This window comes from Pyrus communis, chromosome 11 (assembly GCF_041283825.1).
Source record: "Pyrus communis isolate YQ-2024b chromosome 11, ASM4128382v1, whole genome shotgun sequence".
Taxonomy (NCBI): domain Eukaryota; kingdom Viridiplantae; phylum Streptophyta; class Magnoliopsida; order Rosales; family Rosaceae; genus Pyrus; species Pyrus communis.
In genome coordinates, this window is record NC_142575.1 from 12036824 (window position 1) to 12056188 (window position 19365).

At 37.5% G+C, this 19365-nt stretch overlaps 1 protein-coding gene across 2 annotated transcripts; it reads right to left on the bottom strand.

Annotated features, from left to right (window-relative positions):
* Positions 1–9198: 9198 nt before the first annotated feature.
* Positions 9199–16426, bottom strand: LOC137741954 (pleiotropic drug resistance protein 2). 2 transcript variants are annotated; one of them, XM_068481662.2, is made up of 19 exons: positions 15906–16426; positions 15456–15576; positions 14983–15071; positions 14706–14790; positions 14310–14600; positions 14139–14229; positions 13137–14037; positions 12898–13058; positions 12651–12754; positions 12378–12537; positions 12094–12284; positions 11557–11889; positions 11182–11472; positions 11011–11094; positions 10775–10908; positions 10463–10690; positions 10193–10364; positions 9850–10104; positions 9199–9706 (listed from the first exon to the last, which is right to left on the bottom strand). In XM_068481662.2, exons 1-19 carry the CDS (start codon positions 16256–16258, stop codon positions 9437–9439), a joined length of 4314 nt encoding a protein of 1437 aa, XP_068337763.2. In that variant the 5' UTR covers positions 16259–16426; the 3' UTR covers positions 9199–9436. The 2 variants fall into 2 exon arrangements, with proteins under 2 accessions (XP_068337763.2, XP_068337762.2); XM_068481661.2 differs by having other exon boundaries at positions 11011–11472.
* Between the last annotated feature and the right edge of the window lie 2939 nt (positions 16427–19365).

The following is a 19365-nucleotide window of genomic DNA, read 5'->3' on the forward strand; positions in this document are numbered from 1 at the left end:
TATACTTTTTCAACTTTGTTAGCCAATTACAACAAATAATTTTTGTAATTATTTACACTTTTTTTATTTTCTTGTACATCATCATTCTAAAATCCAACATGTCATCAAGCTTTAAAGTTTAGTAACTAATATAGCTGCTTCATTAGATATATGGGTGTCATTTGTGTGCCATGTCAATATATTAACAAGGTATTTGACGGAGAGAATACGGAATGACCAAATTGATTTCTGAGACTTATTTTTAGGGACAAAATTGATCAATTTCAAATTCATAGACCATTTTGATTGGATGGGTCAATTTTGGAGACCATTGTGATAAAAATCCAAAAATGAAATTGTCGTATTTTATTCAGTAGTCCAGACATGGTTTCAATCTTAAATTATCATGATTTGTCTCAATCGTGCAATGGGCAAACTTGCATTCCCCACCCAATACCCTCAAATACTTATGTTGTCAATTATTATGCATCCAATATGCAATAAATTAATGGCGGCTTTTGGGATCATGCTTCACAATAGTATCAAAATAATCAAACATGGTTTACTTTGTTGGAAGATTTAATTCAAACTGATTAAATTATTTTATGCGAATGAAGTTTGATGAATTGTGGCTTTTCATTAATAAGGTTGTGGATGTTCAAATAAAGATAAATGATGCAACCTTTGCCTTTTGATTGAAGAGATGTTATTATTGACCATTCAAGAAAAGACACGACTATTTTAAAGAGTCACTTCTACATCTAAAAGCCTCATCCTATTGCGGCAGAGTCATACAAGTTCATGTGACCCATAACATACTTAGAGATTAAGTGAGTCTTTTGAGAGAGTTTAACACAATCGTAGTTGACTGGAGCCGGTGTGTTACTATCCTAAGGATGTGATCGTCGTATCATATGAGACAAGAGTCGATCAACTATGAGTGCCGTAATGAAGCATAAATTGTTTTATGGAGAGAAAACCAAGTTCTTCACTCGACGATTATTTTCAAGATTTTCTAATCAAATTTCATGTGCATTAGGATAATGTTTACCATTATGCATTAAATTGTGTTTTTACTTGCATTAATATTTTTCCAACATACCTTTATAGAGAACGCTCATATGCAACATGGTATTGGAGTTGGATCAACATCTTTCTTAGGGCTTCAATATTAATATGGTCATCAATCATCATGCTCTAGTAGTTATGGGTCGATTTAAGCCTTCCAACTGGATATTAATTTTGAGAAAAACTATTATAATTTCTCCACCTTCCAGTCATTAGATTTCTCTTAACAAAAATTATATTATAATTCAACTCTTGTAACTCCGAATTTGATTCTGCTTTCGTCTACGCACTCTGTAATACCCTGTATTTAAATAATAAAAAGTGTATGTATACATATTATTTATATATTACAAAAGTTTTGCATCCCTCTGTAATTGTATTTCCTCTATTTTGGTTTATTGGACAAATATACCTAATTACTAATAGAATGAGAGGTGGGAATTTTGTTAGTAGAGTTAGTTTGATATTTTCTCACAAAGGGCCGAGAGTCTGAGGTGGGACTAATTGAGTAGTTTTGTCTTGTTATTTTATCCAATGGATAAGGTGGAAGTTGGTTATTAATAGAAGCTAATAATTAGGGTGAAAATGTGCAGTGGCGGATGCATTGAGGGGCAATAGGGGTCAGCTGACCCCCCGAACTTCAGTGAACGTCTATAGATACCTTAGGTGCTGACCCTCCAAACTTCAGTGAATGTCCATGGATAACTTGGGTGCTGCCCTTTTAAAGATTAAAGATGGCTTCATACATGCCCTCCAACTGACTTTAGGTCTACCAAGACTTGGTGAATGCCCATGGATACCTTGGGATTTGCCCCTTGCATACATTAACAAGTGTGCAATATGCCTTTTCAGATGACTTTAGGCCTACCAAAACTCATTGAAATGGCGATATGCATGCTATTTCTGGTAAAAAAATTTAGCACACGCTATTCTTACTGACCCCCCTAACATTATTTCCTGGATCCGCCACTAAAAAGGTGGAGTTTATAGCATGTATATGTTAGTCTATTAGCATGCATGAGGCAATGTTTGTGGTATGAGGAGTGTTTACTCATCAATCTAAAGGAATCTTAATCATTTGGGCAATATTCTCACTCCAATGCAACTCTATCAAGCTTACCTTGAGATAAACCTTTACGTGGCTTTTGATGCTTGCATCCATCTTGCATGATATTCATTTGTTCATAATTAGCCTGACATTTGTTGCTTTGGCCCTTGAATACTTATCATTCTTAATGATGAGGACAACACTTGTTGCCTTGTTATTAGAACACATTTTATGGTGATGATTAGCACAATACTTGGTTTCTTTCTATTGGCACACTTGGAAGCTTTCTCCTCAAGCTAGATGGAAAGGAAGAGGTTATTCAATCTTTATAAAGGAAGGAGCAAGAACCAACAGACAGGGCATGAAGAGAAGAGAGAGGAAGAACAAGAAGAAAAGAAGAAGAAAAAAAAGAGAACAACTTCAAGTAGAAAGCCATTCTCCTTTTTATATTACCTTCTTTCTTTTACATGTTAAGGCTTTAAACCATCTTTCATTGTATTTGTAGGTACCTCATATATAGTGAAATACAATGAAATCAAACCTCAATGGATGTAGTCGATTTGACAAACCACTTAAATCTTGTGTTGTTTATGCATTTACAATTGGAGATCATTGCCATGAGAAGCACTTCCACCAAACCATCAAAATCTTCATTTATTTGTACGTCAATTTGAACAGTTGATTTGTAATTTGAACAGCTGATGTTCGGTTGAGCTAGCATTCTCGGCCAACCTCTTTGCATGGCCAACATCTCCAAAGGGCAAAGGGAAGTGGTAAAGGAAGAAAAAGAACAAGAGGGAGGAAATGAAATTGAAAACAACAAAAAGGAGGAAATGGTAACGTATTGTTTATCAATTATGTTGTTGTTAAAGATTATTTGTTTGTTGTTTATTTATGATTATATTACTCTTGTTACTAAGTAATTTGATTTATGTTGAAGCTTGCAGGCTTGTTAGATAAAATGAGTATTGATATCTATGTGAACATGGCCTTTATGCAAAGCAAGAAAAAGAGTTATGTTGTGTCAAGTGCTCACTTATGTAAAGTGTTTAAGTTATGAGGATATTCAAGGGCTGAAGTTTGCCTTGAATATAAAAAAATGAACCTTGTATACATTAGGCGTCGGGGGAAGTGCATATATGATAAAGTGAAAACTGAGAATTTAATTCTAAAAATTGGGCTTAAGGGATGAATGGGAGTTAACTCATATTTTAAGGTATTCATAGCCAAGTGGTATAAGCATGGTATAGGACGTGCAGGGTTGGATGTCTTAGGTATGTGTTAGCGGGATTAGAAGGGAATGAGTACATTCATCCATCCCATTTGCATATATTTTATGTATTTGCAAGAATTGTTACAATTTATCATTATTTAATTGGCAGTTCTTGCTGTGAATTAATTTGTACACTGTTTTATTCCGATGCGTATTCGATAAATTTTATGTAAGATTTTGTTATGTGATGACACACCCCGATCCGGAATGTCCGCTGGACTCCGAATCGAGTTGTGCTGACAGATATCACAAAGGTGACGAAGCTATAAAGTGTAGTGAAGTGAAAAATGTGAATAAATTTAAATCTAAAAGTGCCTAAATATAAGAGTGCTTGTGAGCGGGAATGAACCCATTTCACACATGATGTCAGAGCATTGTGGTTTGTTTGCAAGTGACACATACGAGAGAGAGAAATAAGTGAGCTTAGGGCTCTGCCCCTCGTCTCTAGTCGTGCACTTGGGTGGTGATGACGGAGTCGCGATGCTCGTCAGAGTGGGCAAGGGTGATTGGTGTCGATGTTTGCAGATAAGAGAAAGTGAGAGGGCGAGACAGAGCCGAGAGAGTGAGAGAGAGTCCAAATGTGGAGGAGAAGGTGCCATGAGGCAAGAGAGGAGAGGAGAGCCAGAAAATTAATAAAATATTAAAATTATCCCACCAAAATTACTAAAATAATAAAATACCCTAAATTCAAATTTCATAACACACTGTCAAATTTCGTAGTTCCGTAAAGTCTTCATCGTAGCTTCAAAATTTGATTCCGCTTGCGCCTACGCTTTCGTATCATCAAGTACTTTGAGAATAGGGTAAAATAGTAGTTCGTACGTGTTACAAATTGACAGTCAATGAAAGTCAATAATCTCTCCTCAAGGGGCATTTCTATCAATTCACTCCTCTAAAATTTATAAAATTGTAAAATTAGGGATGGGTTGTTACATGTAATGCATATGTAATCGTATAATTTAATTTTATTTTCCACCATATCTTGGTTGTAGAATTTATTAATATAACTAAGATATGACTCACATCTTAACTCGTGAATGATCTTTATTCGCGGGTTGGGGCGTGAAAAATGGTATCAGAGCTTAGGACGAGATACCCTAGGATAGTACCTGTGGTGTTTACCATATTTGTCGAATAGCCTTTTATTTTAGATTCCCTAGTTATGTTTTCAAAAGTATTATGTTGGAGTAAGTTGGGATTTGTCTTACGCCTTGATGGGTATTTTCTTGTGAGCTAGATTGTGCTTTTGGACTCATATTATTGCACTACAAAGATAATGACATGGTGGTCCATGTCTTTCGGAATTTGAGTTTTGTTTCAGAAAAAAAGCTGAGTTTTTCAACGATGCTCATTTATTTCAATATACTTACTTGTGTAATGGTTTTGTAAATTGGTAATTTAACTACTTGTTGTTTAACACTTGCAATTTGTTTGCAGGAATATATTTTCTTTAGTAAATGTTTGTAAATTTTGATGGTGAAACGAATTTGGATGTAATTCATTCCTACTCACAAAGGAAAAACAAAGAAAATGGCCCATTTGTGAAGTGAAATTCTCATTCCTACACGAATTGGTAATGTCAATAATAAATCTCATTCCTACATAGCTTTGGGCTATGTGATGAGTTATAAAATTTTAAATGACATGGGGTGAGAATATAGGAATCCAATTAGTAAGGTGATTGGTGAGTTACATTACCGATTTGTATAACCATCAATTTTCCTACACTGATTTCATTATTAAGTGATTTTCAATTAAAAGACTAATTTCGTTTTCCTATCAGGTTCACTATAAAGGTGTTTTGCTAGAGTTGGAAGGCCTAAATTGGAGAATTGCAATCCACTTTATATGGAAAGGTAGTCTCCATGCAACCGCTCTAACTAAATACTTTCTTAATGTTTTCAAACTATTACTATTTGTTATATATTTTACTACGTCTTTGAGAATTGTTTACCTTATTAATACAACAATTAAATTTTACAAATTTCGAGAATAAAATTTATTTTAAGGAGGGTAGATTGTAATATCCCGTATTTAAAAAAAAAAAATATGTATCGTATTATTTCTATATTACAAAAGTTTTGTATCTCTCTGTAATTGTATTTCCTCTATTTTGGTTTATTGGACAAATATACCTAATTACTAATAGAATGAGAGGTGGGAATTTTGTTAGTAGAGTTAATTTGATATTTCCTCACAAAGGACCAAGAGTTTGAGGTGGGACTAATTGAGTAGTTTTGTCTTGTTATTTTATCCAAGGGATGAGGTGGAAGTTGGTAATTAATAGAAGCTAATAATTAGGGTGAAGAGGTGGAGTCTATAGCATGTGTATGTTAGTCTATTAGCATGCATGAAGCAATGTTTGTGGTATTAGAAGTGCTTACTCATCAATCTAAAGGAATCTTAATCATTTGGGCAATATTCTCACTCCAATGCAACTCTATTAAGCTTACTTTGAGATAAACCTTTACGTGGCCTTTGATGCTTGCATCCATCTTGCATGATATTCATTTGTTCATAATTAACTTGACACTTGTTGCTTTGCCACTTGAACACTTATCATTCTTAACGATTAGGACAACACTTGTTGCCTTGTTATTGGAACACATTTTATGGTGATGATTAGCACAATACTTGGTTTCTTTCTATTGGCTAGATGGGAAGGAAGAGGTTATTCAATCTTTATAAAGGAAGGAGCATGAACCAACAGAAGGGACATGAAGAGAAGGGAGAGGAAGAAGAAGAAGAAAAGAAAAGAAAAAAAACAGACAACATCTTTAAATAGAAAGCCATTCTCCCTTTTATATTACCTTCTTTCTTTTACATGTTGTTAAGGCTTTAAGCCATCTTTCATTGTATTTGTAAGTTCCTCATATGTAGTGAAATACAATGAAATCAAACTCAGTGGATGTAGTCGATTTGGTGAACCACTTAAATCTTTTGTTGTTTATGCATTTACAATTGGAGATCATTGCCATGAGAAACACTTCCACCAAACCATTGAAAATCTCCATTTATTTCCCCTGTATAGTAAGTGAGAGACAAATCCCAAAAAATGCATGAGAGCTTACCCAACAAATCTCTCCACTGAACTCACCATCATTTTCATCTATCAAAAGAAAGATATCCAAAAACAAGAAATTCATCCCGCCTATTTTTCAGACCAAAACACCATCATCCGTAGCTTATATCAAAGTACTTCCTTAATAAAAGTTGTTCGTCTGTTTCTCTATCATGATATATCCAAATTTTAGGAAATTCCAACAATAAGATCATCTCATATGTTTGAAATAGCAACCTAGTCTCCAATCCCGCAGAAATGGATAGTCATGTAATGAGTACCAAAACCCCATTTTCCGTCGATTAGATCGAAGTACTTCCTTCACAAGAGTTGTTCATATTCCTCTCAACCATAACATGAAAATCTTTAAGGGAAGGGATCCCCTTTTGTTTTTTTTTTTGTTTTTTTTTATAAAAATGGGGATTAGTTGTGGGGCCCACACTACATCAAACTTTAACGATCCGAACCGTCTATTTTTCAAGTTGCACCTCATAGATCATCCTTACAAAATATTAGCTAAATTGGAAATGTTTAAGACATGTATTTAGGTTCAAAGAAATTAACGAATACTTTGCTATATAAGAAACAATGAAATTTTATCTTGATAATTAAATAGGCAATGGTTTCGGATTGAATTGAGCTTTTGCAAGGATGATCTATGAATCGAGACTTACAAAATAGACGGTTTAGATCGTTGAAGTTTGATGCAAAGTGAGCCTCACACCTAATCCCCATTTTTTGAAAAAAAAAAATGGGGATCCCTTTACATAAAGGGCCTGACCATAACATATCCAAATAGAAAAATCCAATGGTCCATTCATTTCAGATCGTTGAAATACTGTCACAGCCTTGAAAATCCGTAGAAAACCCTGAAATCATGTTTAGAGCTTCAAAACTCCAACTTCCTTAGCTCAAACAGAGACACTTCCTTCATAACAGTTGTTCCTTATCATCTCTTCTATGACATATCCAAAAGCCACGACAATCCTATATATGTACTAATTTGTACGCCAGTTCGAACAACTAATGTTCGGTTGAGCTAGCCTTCTTGGCCAACCTCTTTGTATGGCCAACATCTCCGAAGAGCAGGGGGAAGTGGCGAAGGAAGAAAGATAACGAGGGAGGAAATGAAATTGAAAACAATAAAAAGGAGGAAATGGTAACGTATTGTTTATCATTTATGTTGCTATTAAAGATTATTACTTTGTTGTTTACTTATGATTATATTACTCTTGATACTAAGTAATTTGATTCATGTTGAAACTTGTAGGCTTGTTAGATAAAATGTGAGTATTGATATCTATGTGAACATGACATATACATAAGCATTCATGCAAAGTAAGAAAAAGAGTTGTGTTGTGTCAAGTGCTCACTTATGTAAAGTGTTTAAGTTGTGAGTATATTCAAGGGCTGAAGTTTCCCTTTAATATAAAATAATGAACCTTGTATACAGCAGGTGTCAGGGGAAAGACTTAAGTATACAACCAGTTGGTTATAAATTAATAAAATCTTGTATATGTTAGGCGTCGGGGGAAGGCTTGAATATACAATCGAACGTCGGGGGAAGTGCATAACAAAGTGAAATTTGAGAATTCAATTCTAAAAATTGAGCTTAAGGGATGAACGAGACTTAACTCATATTCTAAGGTATTCGGAGCCAAGTAGTTCGTATAAGCATGGTATGAGACGTGCAGGTTTGGATGTCTTAGGTATGTGTTAGCGGGATTAGAAAGGAGTGAGTACATTCATCCATCCCATTTGCATATATTTTATGTATTTGCAAGAATGGTTACAATTTAATCATTATTTAATTGGTAGTTCTTGTTGTGAATTAATTTGTACACTATTTTATTCCAATAGGTATTCGATAAATTTTTATGTGATGTATGTGTAATCGCTATAATTTAATTTTATTTTCCACTATATCTTGGTTGTAGAATTTATTTCTATAGTTAAGATAGGCATTGCTTACCCGCTTGAAAATTCATTGGTGCGAGAATTTGATGTGCCTACCCACAATCGAGGCTCTGCAACGTAAAATATCGTGGATGTCACCTTCCGCAGAAAAGATGCACCAAGCTCTCAGGCCCCAATGGCTCAAGGTTTCTAACTTTCAGTTCTCCAGAAAACATGTTCCAGATATGAGGGGTATCTTTTTTCCCCTAGCCTTTTCTTGTTATCAAAATATCTTTATATTTTTTACTTCAGTTAAATACAGGCTTCTTGTTATATTCATCTGGTGATGATTTGAAAAGCGAATTTCTGAACAAGTTCACTACTGGCACTTAGTCACACTGTACTAATTTCTGAACAAGTTTCATATCTTGAATACATTTTGATTCGTCTACATAGTGATTTAATTTCTCAAACTTTAGAGCGAACCATCAAGATGAACTCATATATTCTGATAGCACGGTGTGTTTTATGTTCTCTAAGATCATATGATTTGTGCCTAATCTCATTTAGTAATCATATTCCTTTTGTTTCAATAAAAGCCATCATTATTTTGTCTTTTCAAGCATGGTAAACTTGAATTTGATGCTTGGCTTACTTTGTATACTGCTTGCAGTAATATACGTAGTTCGTATGACTTTTCTTGTCGTTGAAGTTTTCACGGCTTTTGGTTTCAGGATGTAATCAGCATTGGCTGCCTGCTGAAGTCTCGTCACTGGATGCTGTTTCAATTTATCGTCAGTTGGGCTAGAATCTTGCAACTCCGTTCGCTCAATGTAACACCTGCTGGAAAGATTTGTGCTACACACTGTCATGTGTTTTGAGAAGTTGATGATCATACTCCATTCCACACAGTTTTTACATCCAAGCTTCTAGAGAAAAATTGATTGTAAACACACACACGCATTGATCTGTCTTATCTGTAGAGTTAAACACACACACGCATCGATCTGTCTAGCCAAAGATCACTACTTTGGCCTAGGATTGCGAATGAAACATGCACACATCGATCTGTCTTATCTGTAATCTGTTCTTTGAAAGCACATGGAAAATTCTATCTCTTTTGAAAGTTAAGAAACCTGATGCCGTAGGCAAAGATGAAGAAGAAGAGGAGCACCCAACCGAGATGTGCAAAGACTACTGCTACAAGGAAATCATAGTCATATCCCAAGTACTCCTTAAGGAATGCATCCACCGGCTTTGGCGCTGAGCCAGGAATTTCGAGTAATGTCTTCTTATCCCCGACTTGAGATGTGAAAACGCCATAGATTGTCCAAGCAACCGGGGAACACCAGTAGTACCACCTCCACCATATCGGGATTAGCTGAGACAATAACAGTAGAGCATGAGTTACTTTGGTCACTGCGTTATACTAGCTTCTAATTATATTTTCGTTTGCTTTTCAGATTGCATTCTCATATCTTATCTACTTTCGCGTGCTAATGAAGATTAATTGTGATTACATACCGGCCTGGGAATGAGGAAGCCCGAAAATAAATTCCAGAAGCTGATGAAGAATGCCATAACAACGGCAGCAATCTGACTGCCGGGAGTCAGTGCAACGACCATCATCCCGTACATAGAGAAGTACGTGAAGCACATGAATATGAAGTAGTAAAAGTACAAGAACTTCTCGACCTTCCAGTGGTAACCGATCATGGAATAGAGTAGAAGAGAATAGATGAAGGTTTGTATTGCAACATAAATTGTTTCTATAGCCACCTGCAGCACCAAAGAGAAGAAAATGACCATTTATGTTTCTAGAGAAGAAAATGCGAGATAGATAGATAGATATGGTCATATCGATTACCTGAGAAAATGCATATGGCAACTCGGAATACATTCCTGCTGCTCTTTCCCGATAAAATACTGTTCTCTCAATTGCCACAACAGTTTGCACCGAAGAAGCGTTGGAGGCTCCAAGGAAAAGAACAGCAGAATATGTAGCTCCCAATAGATTAATCAGGTCTTGTTGTTTGTGTCTGCAGAAAATAGAATGTGGCATTTAGCTTCATCTCAAATTCCATGCGTTACGTAAGCAATGTAGCTTGTTTAAAGGAACTTTCAAGTTTGAACATACATCTGGCTTCCTTTGCCCCAAAAGATTACGCCGAATAAGATACCGATAACAATTGTCATGAAAAACCTGATTGCATTGTACTGCGAATTCCTCCAGTAAGACCAGTGTTGTTTCCAGAAACAAGCCTTGCACTGAGTTATGAAGCTTTGCGAGTACTTGGTCGGGAAGTGAAGATCCTTGGAACCTGGTTGCGGAGTGCTTAGCTCCTTGATGAGCTCCTGATTCTTCCTGAAAAGTTGGGAAAATAAGACAAAACCAGGACACATGTAACGGGAAAGAGGTTGAGAGAAGAAGATGCAGTACATTACTTACTGATAGAGGTCGGAATTGTCATAAACTTCTGAGAAATCAAGGTTAAGTTGTGCCTCAACTGCAGTGGAGCTGATCTCTAGCATCCATGTCGCAGGATTGTAACCCTCTTTTATTTTCTGAACCCCTTCAATAGCCTACAAGAAGTTTTCGATATCAGTTATCCAATAGCCTTATCTAATAGCCTAATTTTCAGAAGGTTTCTTCGAATTTGAGTCATGAGTACCACAAAAACTCACCTCAAAATATTCCACAAGTTTATGAGAATTACTACCTAGTGGTCCTGCATAAATAACTCTTCCTCCTCTTTTCATCAAAAGTAGCTGCAAACGAAAAGATACAATGTCAAAGTTGACAAAGTTAGAAACCATTACAAGTGACAATCGAGTCCAAAGATGAAAGATATATACCTCATCAAAGGATTCAAAAATATCAATGCTTGGTTGGTGGATTGTGCACACTACAGTTCGACCAGTATCTACCGTGTTCCTTACGGTGCGCATCACAATTGCAGCAGCTCTAGCATCAAGCCCTGATGTGGGTTCATCCATAAAGATAATGGAAGGATTAGCAACCAATTCTACAGCTATTGTGAGCCTCTTTCTCTGTTCAGTCGAAAGACCATCTACTCCTGGAAGTCCGACTAAAGCATCCCTCAACGGGTTAAGCTCAATGAGTTCCATCACTTCTTCAACAAACATCTACAAGATAAATGAAATTTATTGTCATCTATGATGCTTCGTACATGATTTAAAAATTTTTCCATAGGATAGTCATTATAGTACCTTTCGTGTTTCCCTCTTTACATCTGAAGCAAGACGCAACCATGAAGAATATAAAAGAGATTCGTAAACAGTCACATAGGGGGAATGGATGTCATTTTGTTCACAATAACCGCTAACTCGAGCAAATGTAGCTTGGTTCTTTGGGTACCCAGAAATGCTTATACTTCCCTCAATGTACCCGCCAGTCTTCCTTCCGGATAAGACATCCATCAAGGTTGTCTTCCCAGCACCGCTGACCCCTACTAATGCGGTAAGAACACCAGGCCTGAAAGCGCCACTGACATCTCGTAGCAGTTGCAGTCTGGTCTCTTCAACCCCTTGACTCTTCATTTCCTGGTGTTATGGGGAAAAAAAGCTTGACTTAATACATATTCTTGTTTCTAATCTGATACAAATTTATGTGATTTCTAAAAATTCCAGTTGAAATATCAGGTAGTCAGCGATCTGTTAAGTTTCGTTATAATTCACATTTACCATCAAATTGACTGAATAGAAATTGGAAGAAAATTTCATGGTGAACAGGACAAATGGACTTACGGCAGGCATGTCCACGTAGTAATTCACATGGTTAAAAGCAAGTGAAAGAGGCTGGAAGGGCAACATCATTCCTCTTCTAGCTTCATTGTTTGAAGAACTGATACCTGCTGAATTATCAGTACCTGTCAACTGTTTCTTCGTTTTTCTTTCAGAGTTTTCATCCGCGATCACAGCTTTAGAATCAATGAGTGCTGAAATTGAGTTCACGAAAACAACAATGAGTACAGGGCTCCTCATTTATTCAAGTCAAGGAACCAAATTACTACTGTGAAATAGTGACTTACGCTTTAAAAATGTCAGCGCTGCAATGAAACCAATGTTGAAAAGAAGAGAATATCCAAGAAGTGCTCCAATGCAAATCCAGTACCAGTATTCATCTACAAACAGTCCTCTTTCCTTAAGGAGGGTCTTTCCGACTGTCGGTTGGCTAGAACCATTTATGGGCTGGGACCGAGAAAACAACATATATGAAAATAGCACAAAGTATATGAACTTAATGAAGTTTAGAAAGAAAGTAAGAAATTTCTCATTTTCTTCTAGGCAATAGGATAACTTACCGTGCTCCATCTTTTGTCGAGAAACTCATTGATAGCGATGGCGTTTTGACCATACATCATAGGAGAAATATAGTAGCCCCAAATCATCCATGGTTTGATGTCATCTGCACAAACACAAACCGTTACTGTTGAGTTGTGAAAATATGATCAAAATTTGGAAGATTCCTGGTACAGAATGATACATATGCAGCAGTATACGTCAAAACGATAAAACCCACGACCCGAAAAGAGAAGGATTAATACTTACTTTTGGAAACTATGAAACCTCCTAGCACAAAGACCATTAGCAAGGTAAAGGTGCCAATTGTGCTTGCAACTATTTCTGTTCTTCCGACAGCTGCAAGGAAACGGAAGAGGGAGAGGGCCATCTGATGCACTCCGAACAAGGCCAAGAATTGTTTGAAAAACCTGCATGGTCAACCTATAAGCAAACTTTATAAACAAATGGAACCAAAATTAGATAAATTAGCAGTTTAGCGTACTGACCTACTCGCAGCAGGTGCAAAACCAATTGTGTAATACGTAAGAATGATCCAAATGGCTGATTCCATCAGTGATATGGGAATTCTGAGGAGCCAAATGGGCAAGCCAAAAGCCCATCCTGGATAGAACAAGGCATCCCTCTGTTTAAAGAACACAGGAAGCCTCATAACTGTCATCGCAAGCTCTGCCATCCCGTTGAACATGACATTGATGAGACTGAAAAACAGTGCTCCCCAAAACTTTGGTGCATCTTCTAAATGACCCGCTTTCATTTGCGTTCTTAGGAACACAGTGAATGCGATCGTAGCCATGATTGTTAACTGTACGGTTTTGAAAATATACACGAATGAATTGCGCTTCATCAGCAGCCATTCCCTCGAGAAGCAGGCCTTCAAGAGTTCCCAGTTGGAGATTCCGTACTTTTGTCTCACCAAAGCAGCGCGATGTACATTCGATCTGTCATAAGGAACTCTCAGATCTTCAGAAATCCTTTGGAAAATGTGGAAGGATTTGAAGGCCTGAGCAAACTCAGCTACGGGGATATATCTGTAAGGTTGATTCTTTCTAAACCAGTATTGTTCTTGGTCCTTCTTGGAAGTTACTTCTTGCAGAAAGTCGGCAACACCTTTCCTTTGTGGGCATTTGAAGCCCATATGTTCAAAAAATTCGAGAACATTCTCGCGAGAACCTTGGTAAACAATTTGACCCTCTGAAAGTAGAATAATGTCATCGAAAAGGTCAAATGTCTCGGGCGCAGGCTGCAGAAGAGAAATGACCGTTGTGAGGTCCATGATATGAACCATCTGCTTCATGTACTTTATTATCTGAAATGTGGTGGAACTGTCCAAGCCTGTTGATATTTCATCCATGAAAAATGCTCTAGCTGGCCCAACTAACATTTCCCCTGCATCCGGTGTAAAAGGTGATTCGATTAATCCTCACTACAACCAACAAAAGTATTCCTTTTAAGTTCTAACAGTAATTTTGTATACAATTAACAAATACCGGCAGTGACACGCTTCTTTTGCCCTCCAGAGATGCCCCGTTTCATGTCATTGCCCACCATAATATCCGCACAAATATCCAATCCAAGTATCTGTTCAAGAATTAGAAGATATTATGAATTTAGAACAGCAGTTGAAAAGTTTTGGTTTCTTGTGAGGGTAAAAAATTAACCTTGAGAAAATAATCTGTGATCAAACTTGTTTTCTGGCCAGCCACTGCTGTGGCTTTCATGAATGCGTCGATCTCAGGATCTGGTTTTATACCTTCTGCTTTCTCGCGCCTTGATGCCTCTACCAACATTTCGTACCTGGTTCCAACTCCAAGGCAGCGTCCAGAGAAATCCAAAGTCTCGCGAACTGTCATCTCACCGTAGTGAAGATCATGCTGGCTAATATAAGCACTAGTTCTCTGAGGAACAAATTCAGACAACTCATGGCCACAATAGGTGACTTTCCCAGTTACCTGTTCACAAAATACCAGTTAGTGGGACTGAAGTTGTAGACACACACACACACACACACACACACACACACACACACACACAACCAGAGGGAGAGGAAGGCAGACCCTTAAATCATCATCAAGCTGCCCAGTAAGTGCCTTCAAGAATGTTGTTTTTCCAGACGCAGGCGGTCCAAGAAGTAGACACATTCTGAAAAGAAAAAAAAATCCACATTCAATTAAAAAGGAACTTAGAAACCAAATTAACAACAAGAAGTTCTTATAGCCAATGCTAGTCTAAGCATACCAATTGTAGCATACAGTGTTTCTTGGCATATAGAATATAAATACTACATCTTTTTCCTTTCTTGCATAACAGATATGTAGAATTTAGTGAATATACCTTGATGGTCTCACTATTCCACTAACATCTTGAAGTATCTTGACTACCCTTTTCTTTGAAGGAGAGAGCCCAACCAGTCCAAGAACCCCCTATACAAATCGAAATTAACGAGAAAAGGAAACAAGCTTTTATGCAGCTAGAAACATAAGCGATAAGGATGAACATGAAACTACTAATCTTCAATTTGAATTCATATCCGTCATTTGGAAATTTCGACCCAGTGATACTAGAATACAATTACTGGCACTCTCAAAAAAGTCATCTTGCATTTGCCACCAAGTGAAATGAATAAAGGCTAAAGGAGTGCAGATTCCGGGGAATGACGATTTAGGGGTACAAATAACAATTTTCTTAGTTTACTCTTACATATAAATTCAATCTTGCAAATGACCCTTGATGAAATTCTATGATTCATACAATGCAGAGGAAAGTTTATCCTTTATAATAAGGAAAATTGCTGAAGAATGTGATACCTCAATTGCATTTAAGGTGGAATTGATCAGAGTTGGAAGTGCCCTGGTCCCAACATATGCATCTCCCTCCACTGATAGGTGCTCAAATCTCACTTCAATCTTAGGAACCTCAATTCCCACCCTATTTCCCAAAAGTACAATTTAGTCAAAATTAGTCAACAAGTCACTAATCAAACTACTTATTGAGATCAAATTAAAAATATATGTAAAAAATATTTAAAGATTGAAGCTGGACTTCCTAACAAGCCTAGGCCTAAACGAGTTGGTAGAGCAGCGTTCTCGCAACCTCTATACGTACCCAAGTTTGAACTTCCCTCTCCGAAGTTTAGTTTAAATTAAATTAGAACATGGCTCGAATAAAAAAAAGTTGAACTTCAGTATGTTTTCTTTCATTGCCTCACCATCCAAAACCCAAGGTTCAAAACATTGCAGACAAGAAGAGACACTAACCTGTCAGTTCTGTCTCTAAGCCTCTTAAGGAACTTCTCATTATCTTCCTCAACAATGTTTAATATGCTGTCCATCAACTGCTTCTTATCTTCAGTCTTAAGCTCAGTAATATCAACCTCACCATGCTCCACGCTACCATTGCTCATCACCTTCCTCATTATTCCCTTCCGCAGCCTATCATACGTTGGTAGCCGCTCGATCGCCGCCCACCTAAGCTCCTCCTCCTCTTCGGCGGCCCTACTCCTCTGGAACACGTCCGGCTGCTCATTCCACATATCTTTTATGCTTATTGACCGCCAACTCATGCTACTTGCAGACCGCACCAGGCCATCTCCGGCCAATGCTCCCGCCATCTGTACACTTTCCGGTCACCAGAAATTCAAGATAACTAAGCACTTATGAATTGAAAAGAATACCAACCATGCACACACAATGCATGTATTTGACAATTTGTTTACTTGTTGCACAAGGTACTGCGATGAAATGTGATGAGGTCTGCTAATATAAGGATGTTTGAGACTACATACATATATAAGAAATAGTCAGATAAGAGATCTAGAAGGCGTGCGGATATGGAAGAAGGATCTTACATTGCAGATGATAAAGTAAGAATTGGAGCCTTTTTCTATGTTTGTTTAAGTCAAAATTAGAGAGTTGAAAGACAGTGCTAATTAACTATTTGGTATTTCAAGTGATATTGGTTGCCATGGAATAACATATGCCACTTTTTTCCCTAATGGGAATATTGTGCTTTTGCTTTTCCAAAGAATACTTAATATTATATGGACTTCATAGATGATATGCGTGAAAATAAAGCAAAGCAATCTATTCTTCTACTTTATTTAGTTTCTTTTCGGTTATATCATTTTCTATCTCCAAAGAATTCTAATCAGCTCTACTAGTAAAAGAGAGAGAGAGAGAGAGCTGTTGAGTGTCGCATCGGGGAATTAAGGTTTTTGTATGTGCTTATACCGATTTGGGCAACTCTTGATATTGGTTAATTAGTTTAAGAGAAAATTGTAGCAATACTCTTTCAACTTTAATCAAATGGGAGTAATGGTCCCTCAACTAAAAATTCATTACCATTGGTCCCTCAACTCATCAAAATCTGTAACTATGGTTATTTTAGTCAACTTCGTCAAAACTTTGTCAAAATAAGTTATGTTGGAAGAACCATTGTTACAATTGGGGTCTTTCAACTCATCAAAACGTGTAGCTATAATCCTTTTCGTCAACTTCGTCAGAATTTTGTCAAAATGAGTTATGTTGGAAGGATCATTGTTACAATTGAGTTAAAGTTGAGGGACCATTGCTTCAATTGAGTTAAAGTTAATGGAAGTTAAGTTACCTCCAAATTGTCAATTGGTTTTATGAGGTAAAATGGTTGTTTTCTATTATTATTATTAGGGAAATTTTACATTTAACCTCTTTTTACACCTAATTTTAATTTTAAATGTTAATTGTCTATGTTATTCTATTGCATAATTACTATTAAGTACAAAATGAAATTAATAATAAAACTCAAAATTTTCAATAAACACAAACACTATAATTAAACCCTACGATCACTCTTTATTTATCCTACGTTTATTCTAGCTAAAACTCTAATAGCTCTCATAGAGAAAATTAAGTTTTTTTATTGATGGATGGTTATTTTGAAGTTTTGAATTCTCAAACCAAGATATGACCCAATTTGTGAATTTTTTATTCATTTGATTTAAATTTTTTAGAGCGTAGAAGTTACTTTACTGTATTTTTTTTCAACAAATACAACGAAAGCATCCTACGTTCCGGCTAAAACAAACAACGAAAGCATATGTTTACTCCTCAAATTTTGTTGATAGCCTTTGGCTTAATCGCCATTTGTTGACCCTAAAAATTACAAAACCTACGTGGCGCGCAGGCCGAGTAACTAATAAGCTAACTACGTCCTTCGGTCGAATGCGGGGCGTGCCAACTCGTTGGCCGAGCCTGGCCGAGGAGTAAAATTTGTTGATGTAGCTTTGAGCGCGTTGCTGACTTCTTTAACTTGCGATTGCGACCGAGGAAGGAACACTCTCGGTCTCTGGGTTCTACAGCCTGAAGACAAGGCTGCTAATTCTGCGGAGTTCACAAATCGTCCGAGCCCGATTCGGTCACTGTGATTATATTCGTGAGAGTATAAGCACGTCGAATCGAGACCAAGGTGTATGGGCACAGGTACTCGAACGTGATATATGTCTTGATGGTAAACGTAGTTCGGCCGTCGGAATGCCGAACCCTGAAACTCACCTGTGAGTATCCAATCATAAAACCACTCGGCGACCAGTACGCCGAGCAATGTGATTCGTAACACCTAACTATGCCGAGAAAGCTTAGCAAGGTGACCTCTGCCAACAAAGGTTCGAAAACCTTTCTCGACCGAGACTTGGATAGATAATCGGTCGACCTCGACGCAGTGCTGTTTATCCAAACTGAAGATGCTTCTCGGTCGGCTGATTCTGCGGCAGCAGTGCTGTTTATCCAAACTGAAGGTGCTCGCCGGGCGCTTCCACAGTGCTGTTTATCCAAACTGAAGGTGTGTCGGCAGAAAAAGAAAAGGAAAAATCTCAAGATGTTGAGAGGTTTTGCGCAGGGCAATTGTATGCTGATTTTAAGGTCCTTTTCTGTTGCATGATTTCTTGTATTTATAGTGCCCCATTCCCTGAAACCGACTCCGATTTGGATTGGGAGTCCTTGTCCCAATTCGCCTCTTCCTCGAACAAACCTACTCCTACTGGGATTCTGAATTTTCCTTTTTTCGGGACTTCATTCCTTGCTGGTCGAGAATCCTAGTTGCACCAGGACTTCCTCGACCTTTCTATTTATCTGGACTACTTCTGATAGGATTTGGCCGACCCTGCCAGCTGGCCCGGGCCTTATTATTCGGCCCATATTACTTGTTATCACCTTGGGCCGAGCGCATCCTGCTACTCGGCCCAGCAATAATATTTTGGGTCCAAACATTGCCCCCTCGCTTCTGAGGTCGCCGACCGTTAATTCTTGGTCGGGCCTCGACCTTGAAGAAGCGAAAACGTTTTTTCTCTTTTGGACTTTACTTCCTTAATGACCGTTATTCCTGCGCATTTATTAGACATGATTGCACTTTCCTCGTTGCCCCCAACGCGTGGCCACGTGTCGATTCTCCGCCGTTCTTAAAACTTTCAATCGTGGGCCTCGAGACCGTGTAATAACTGGAACATCTCATCCTCATTAATGCCTTAAAACTGGCGCCGCACGCAATCGTGCGCCTAGGATTTTCGACTCCTCGATCCCCTCTTCGCAGGTTCCCAAAATATCCGAAATGATTGAGCCTTTCCCGGTTAAATTTCCCCCCAATTTGAACCAGTGCTTTTTTCAATCCCAGACGTTTGATATTCATCCTGAAAAGCCTATAAATACCCATATTTCTGCCATTCGCCTTTTACGCTTTCAGAAATTC

What these genes read in the sequence shown, in the direction of transcription:
- LOC137741954 (XM_068481661.2), bottom strand. Translation starts at nt 16,258, where the DNA reads ATGGCGGGAGCATTGGCCGGAGATGGCCTGGTGCGGTCTGCAAGTAGC. An exon ending in TCACAGATTATTTTCTCAAG is followed by an intron (nt 14,230 to 14,309) that starts GTTAATTTTTTA and finishes ATTCTTGAACAG; the next exon opens with ATACTTGGATTGGATATTTG. An exon ending in TGGGGCAAAGGAAGCCAGAT is followed by an intron (nt 10,365 to 10,462) that starts GTATGTTCAAAC and finishes TATTTTCTGCAG; the next exon opens with ACACAAACAACAAGACCTGA.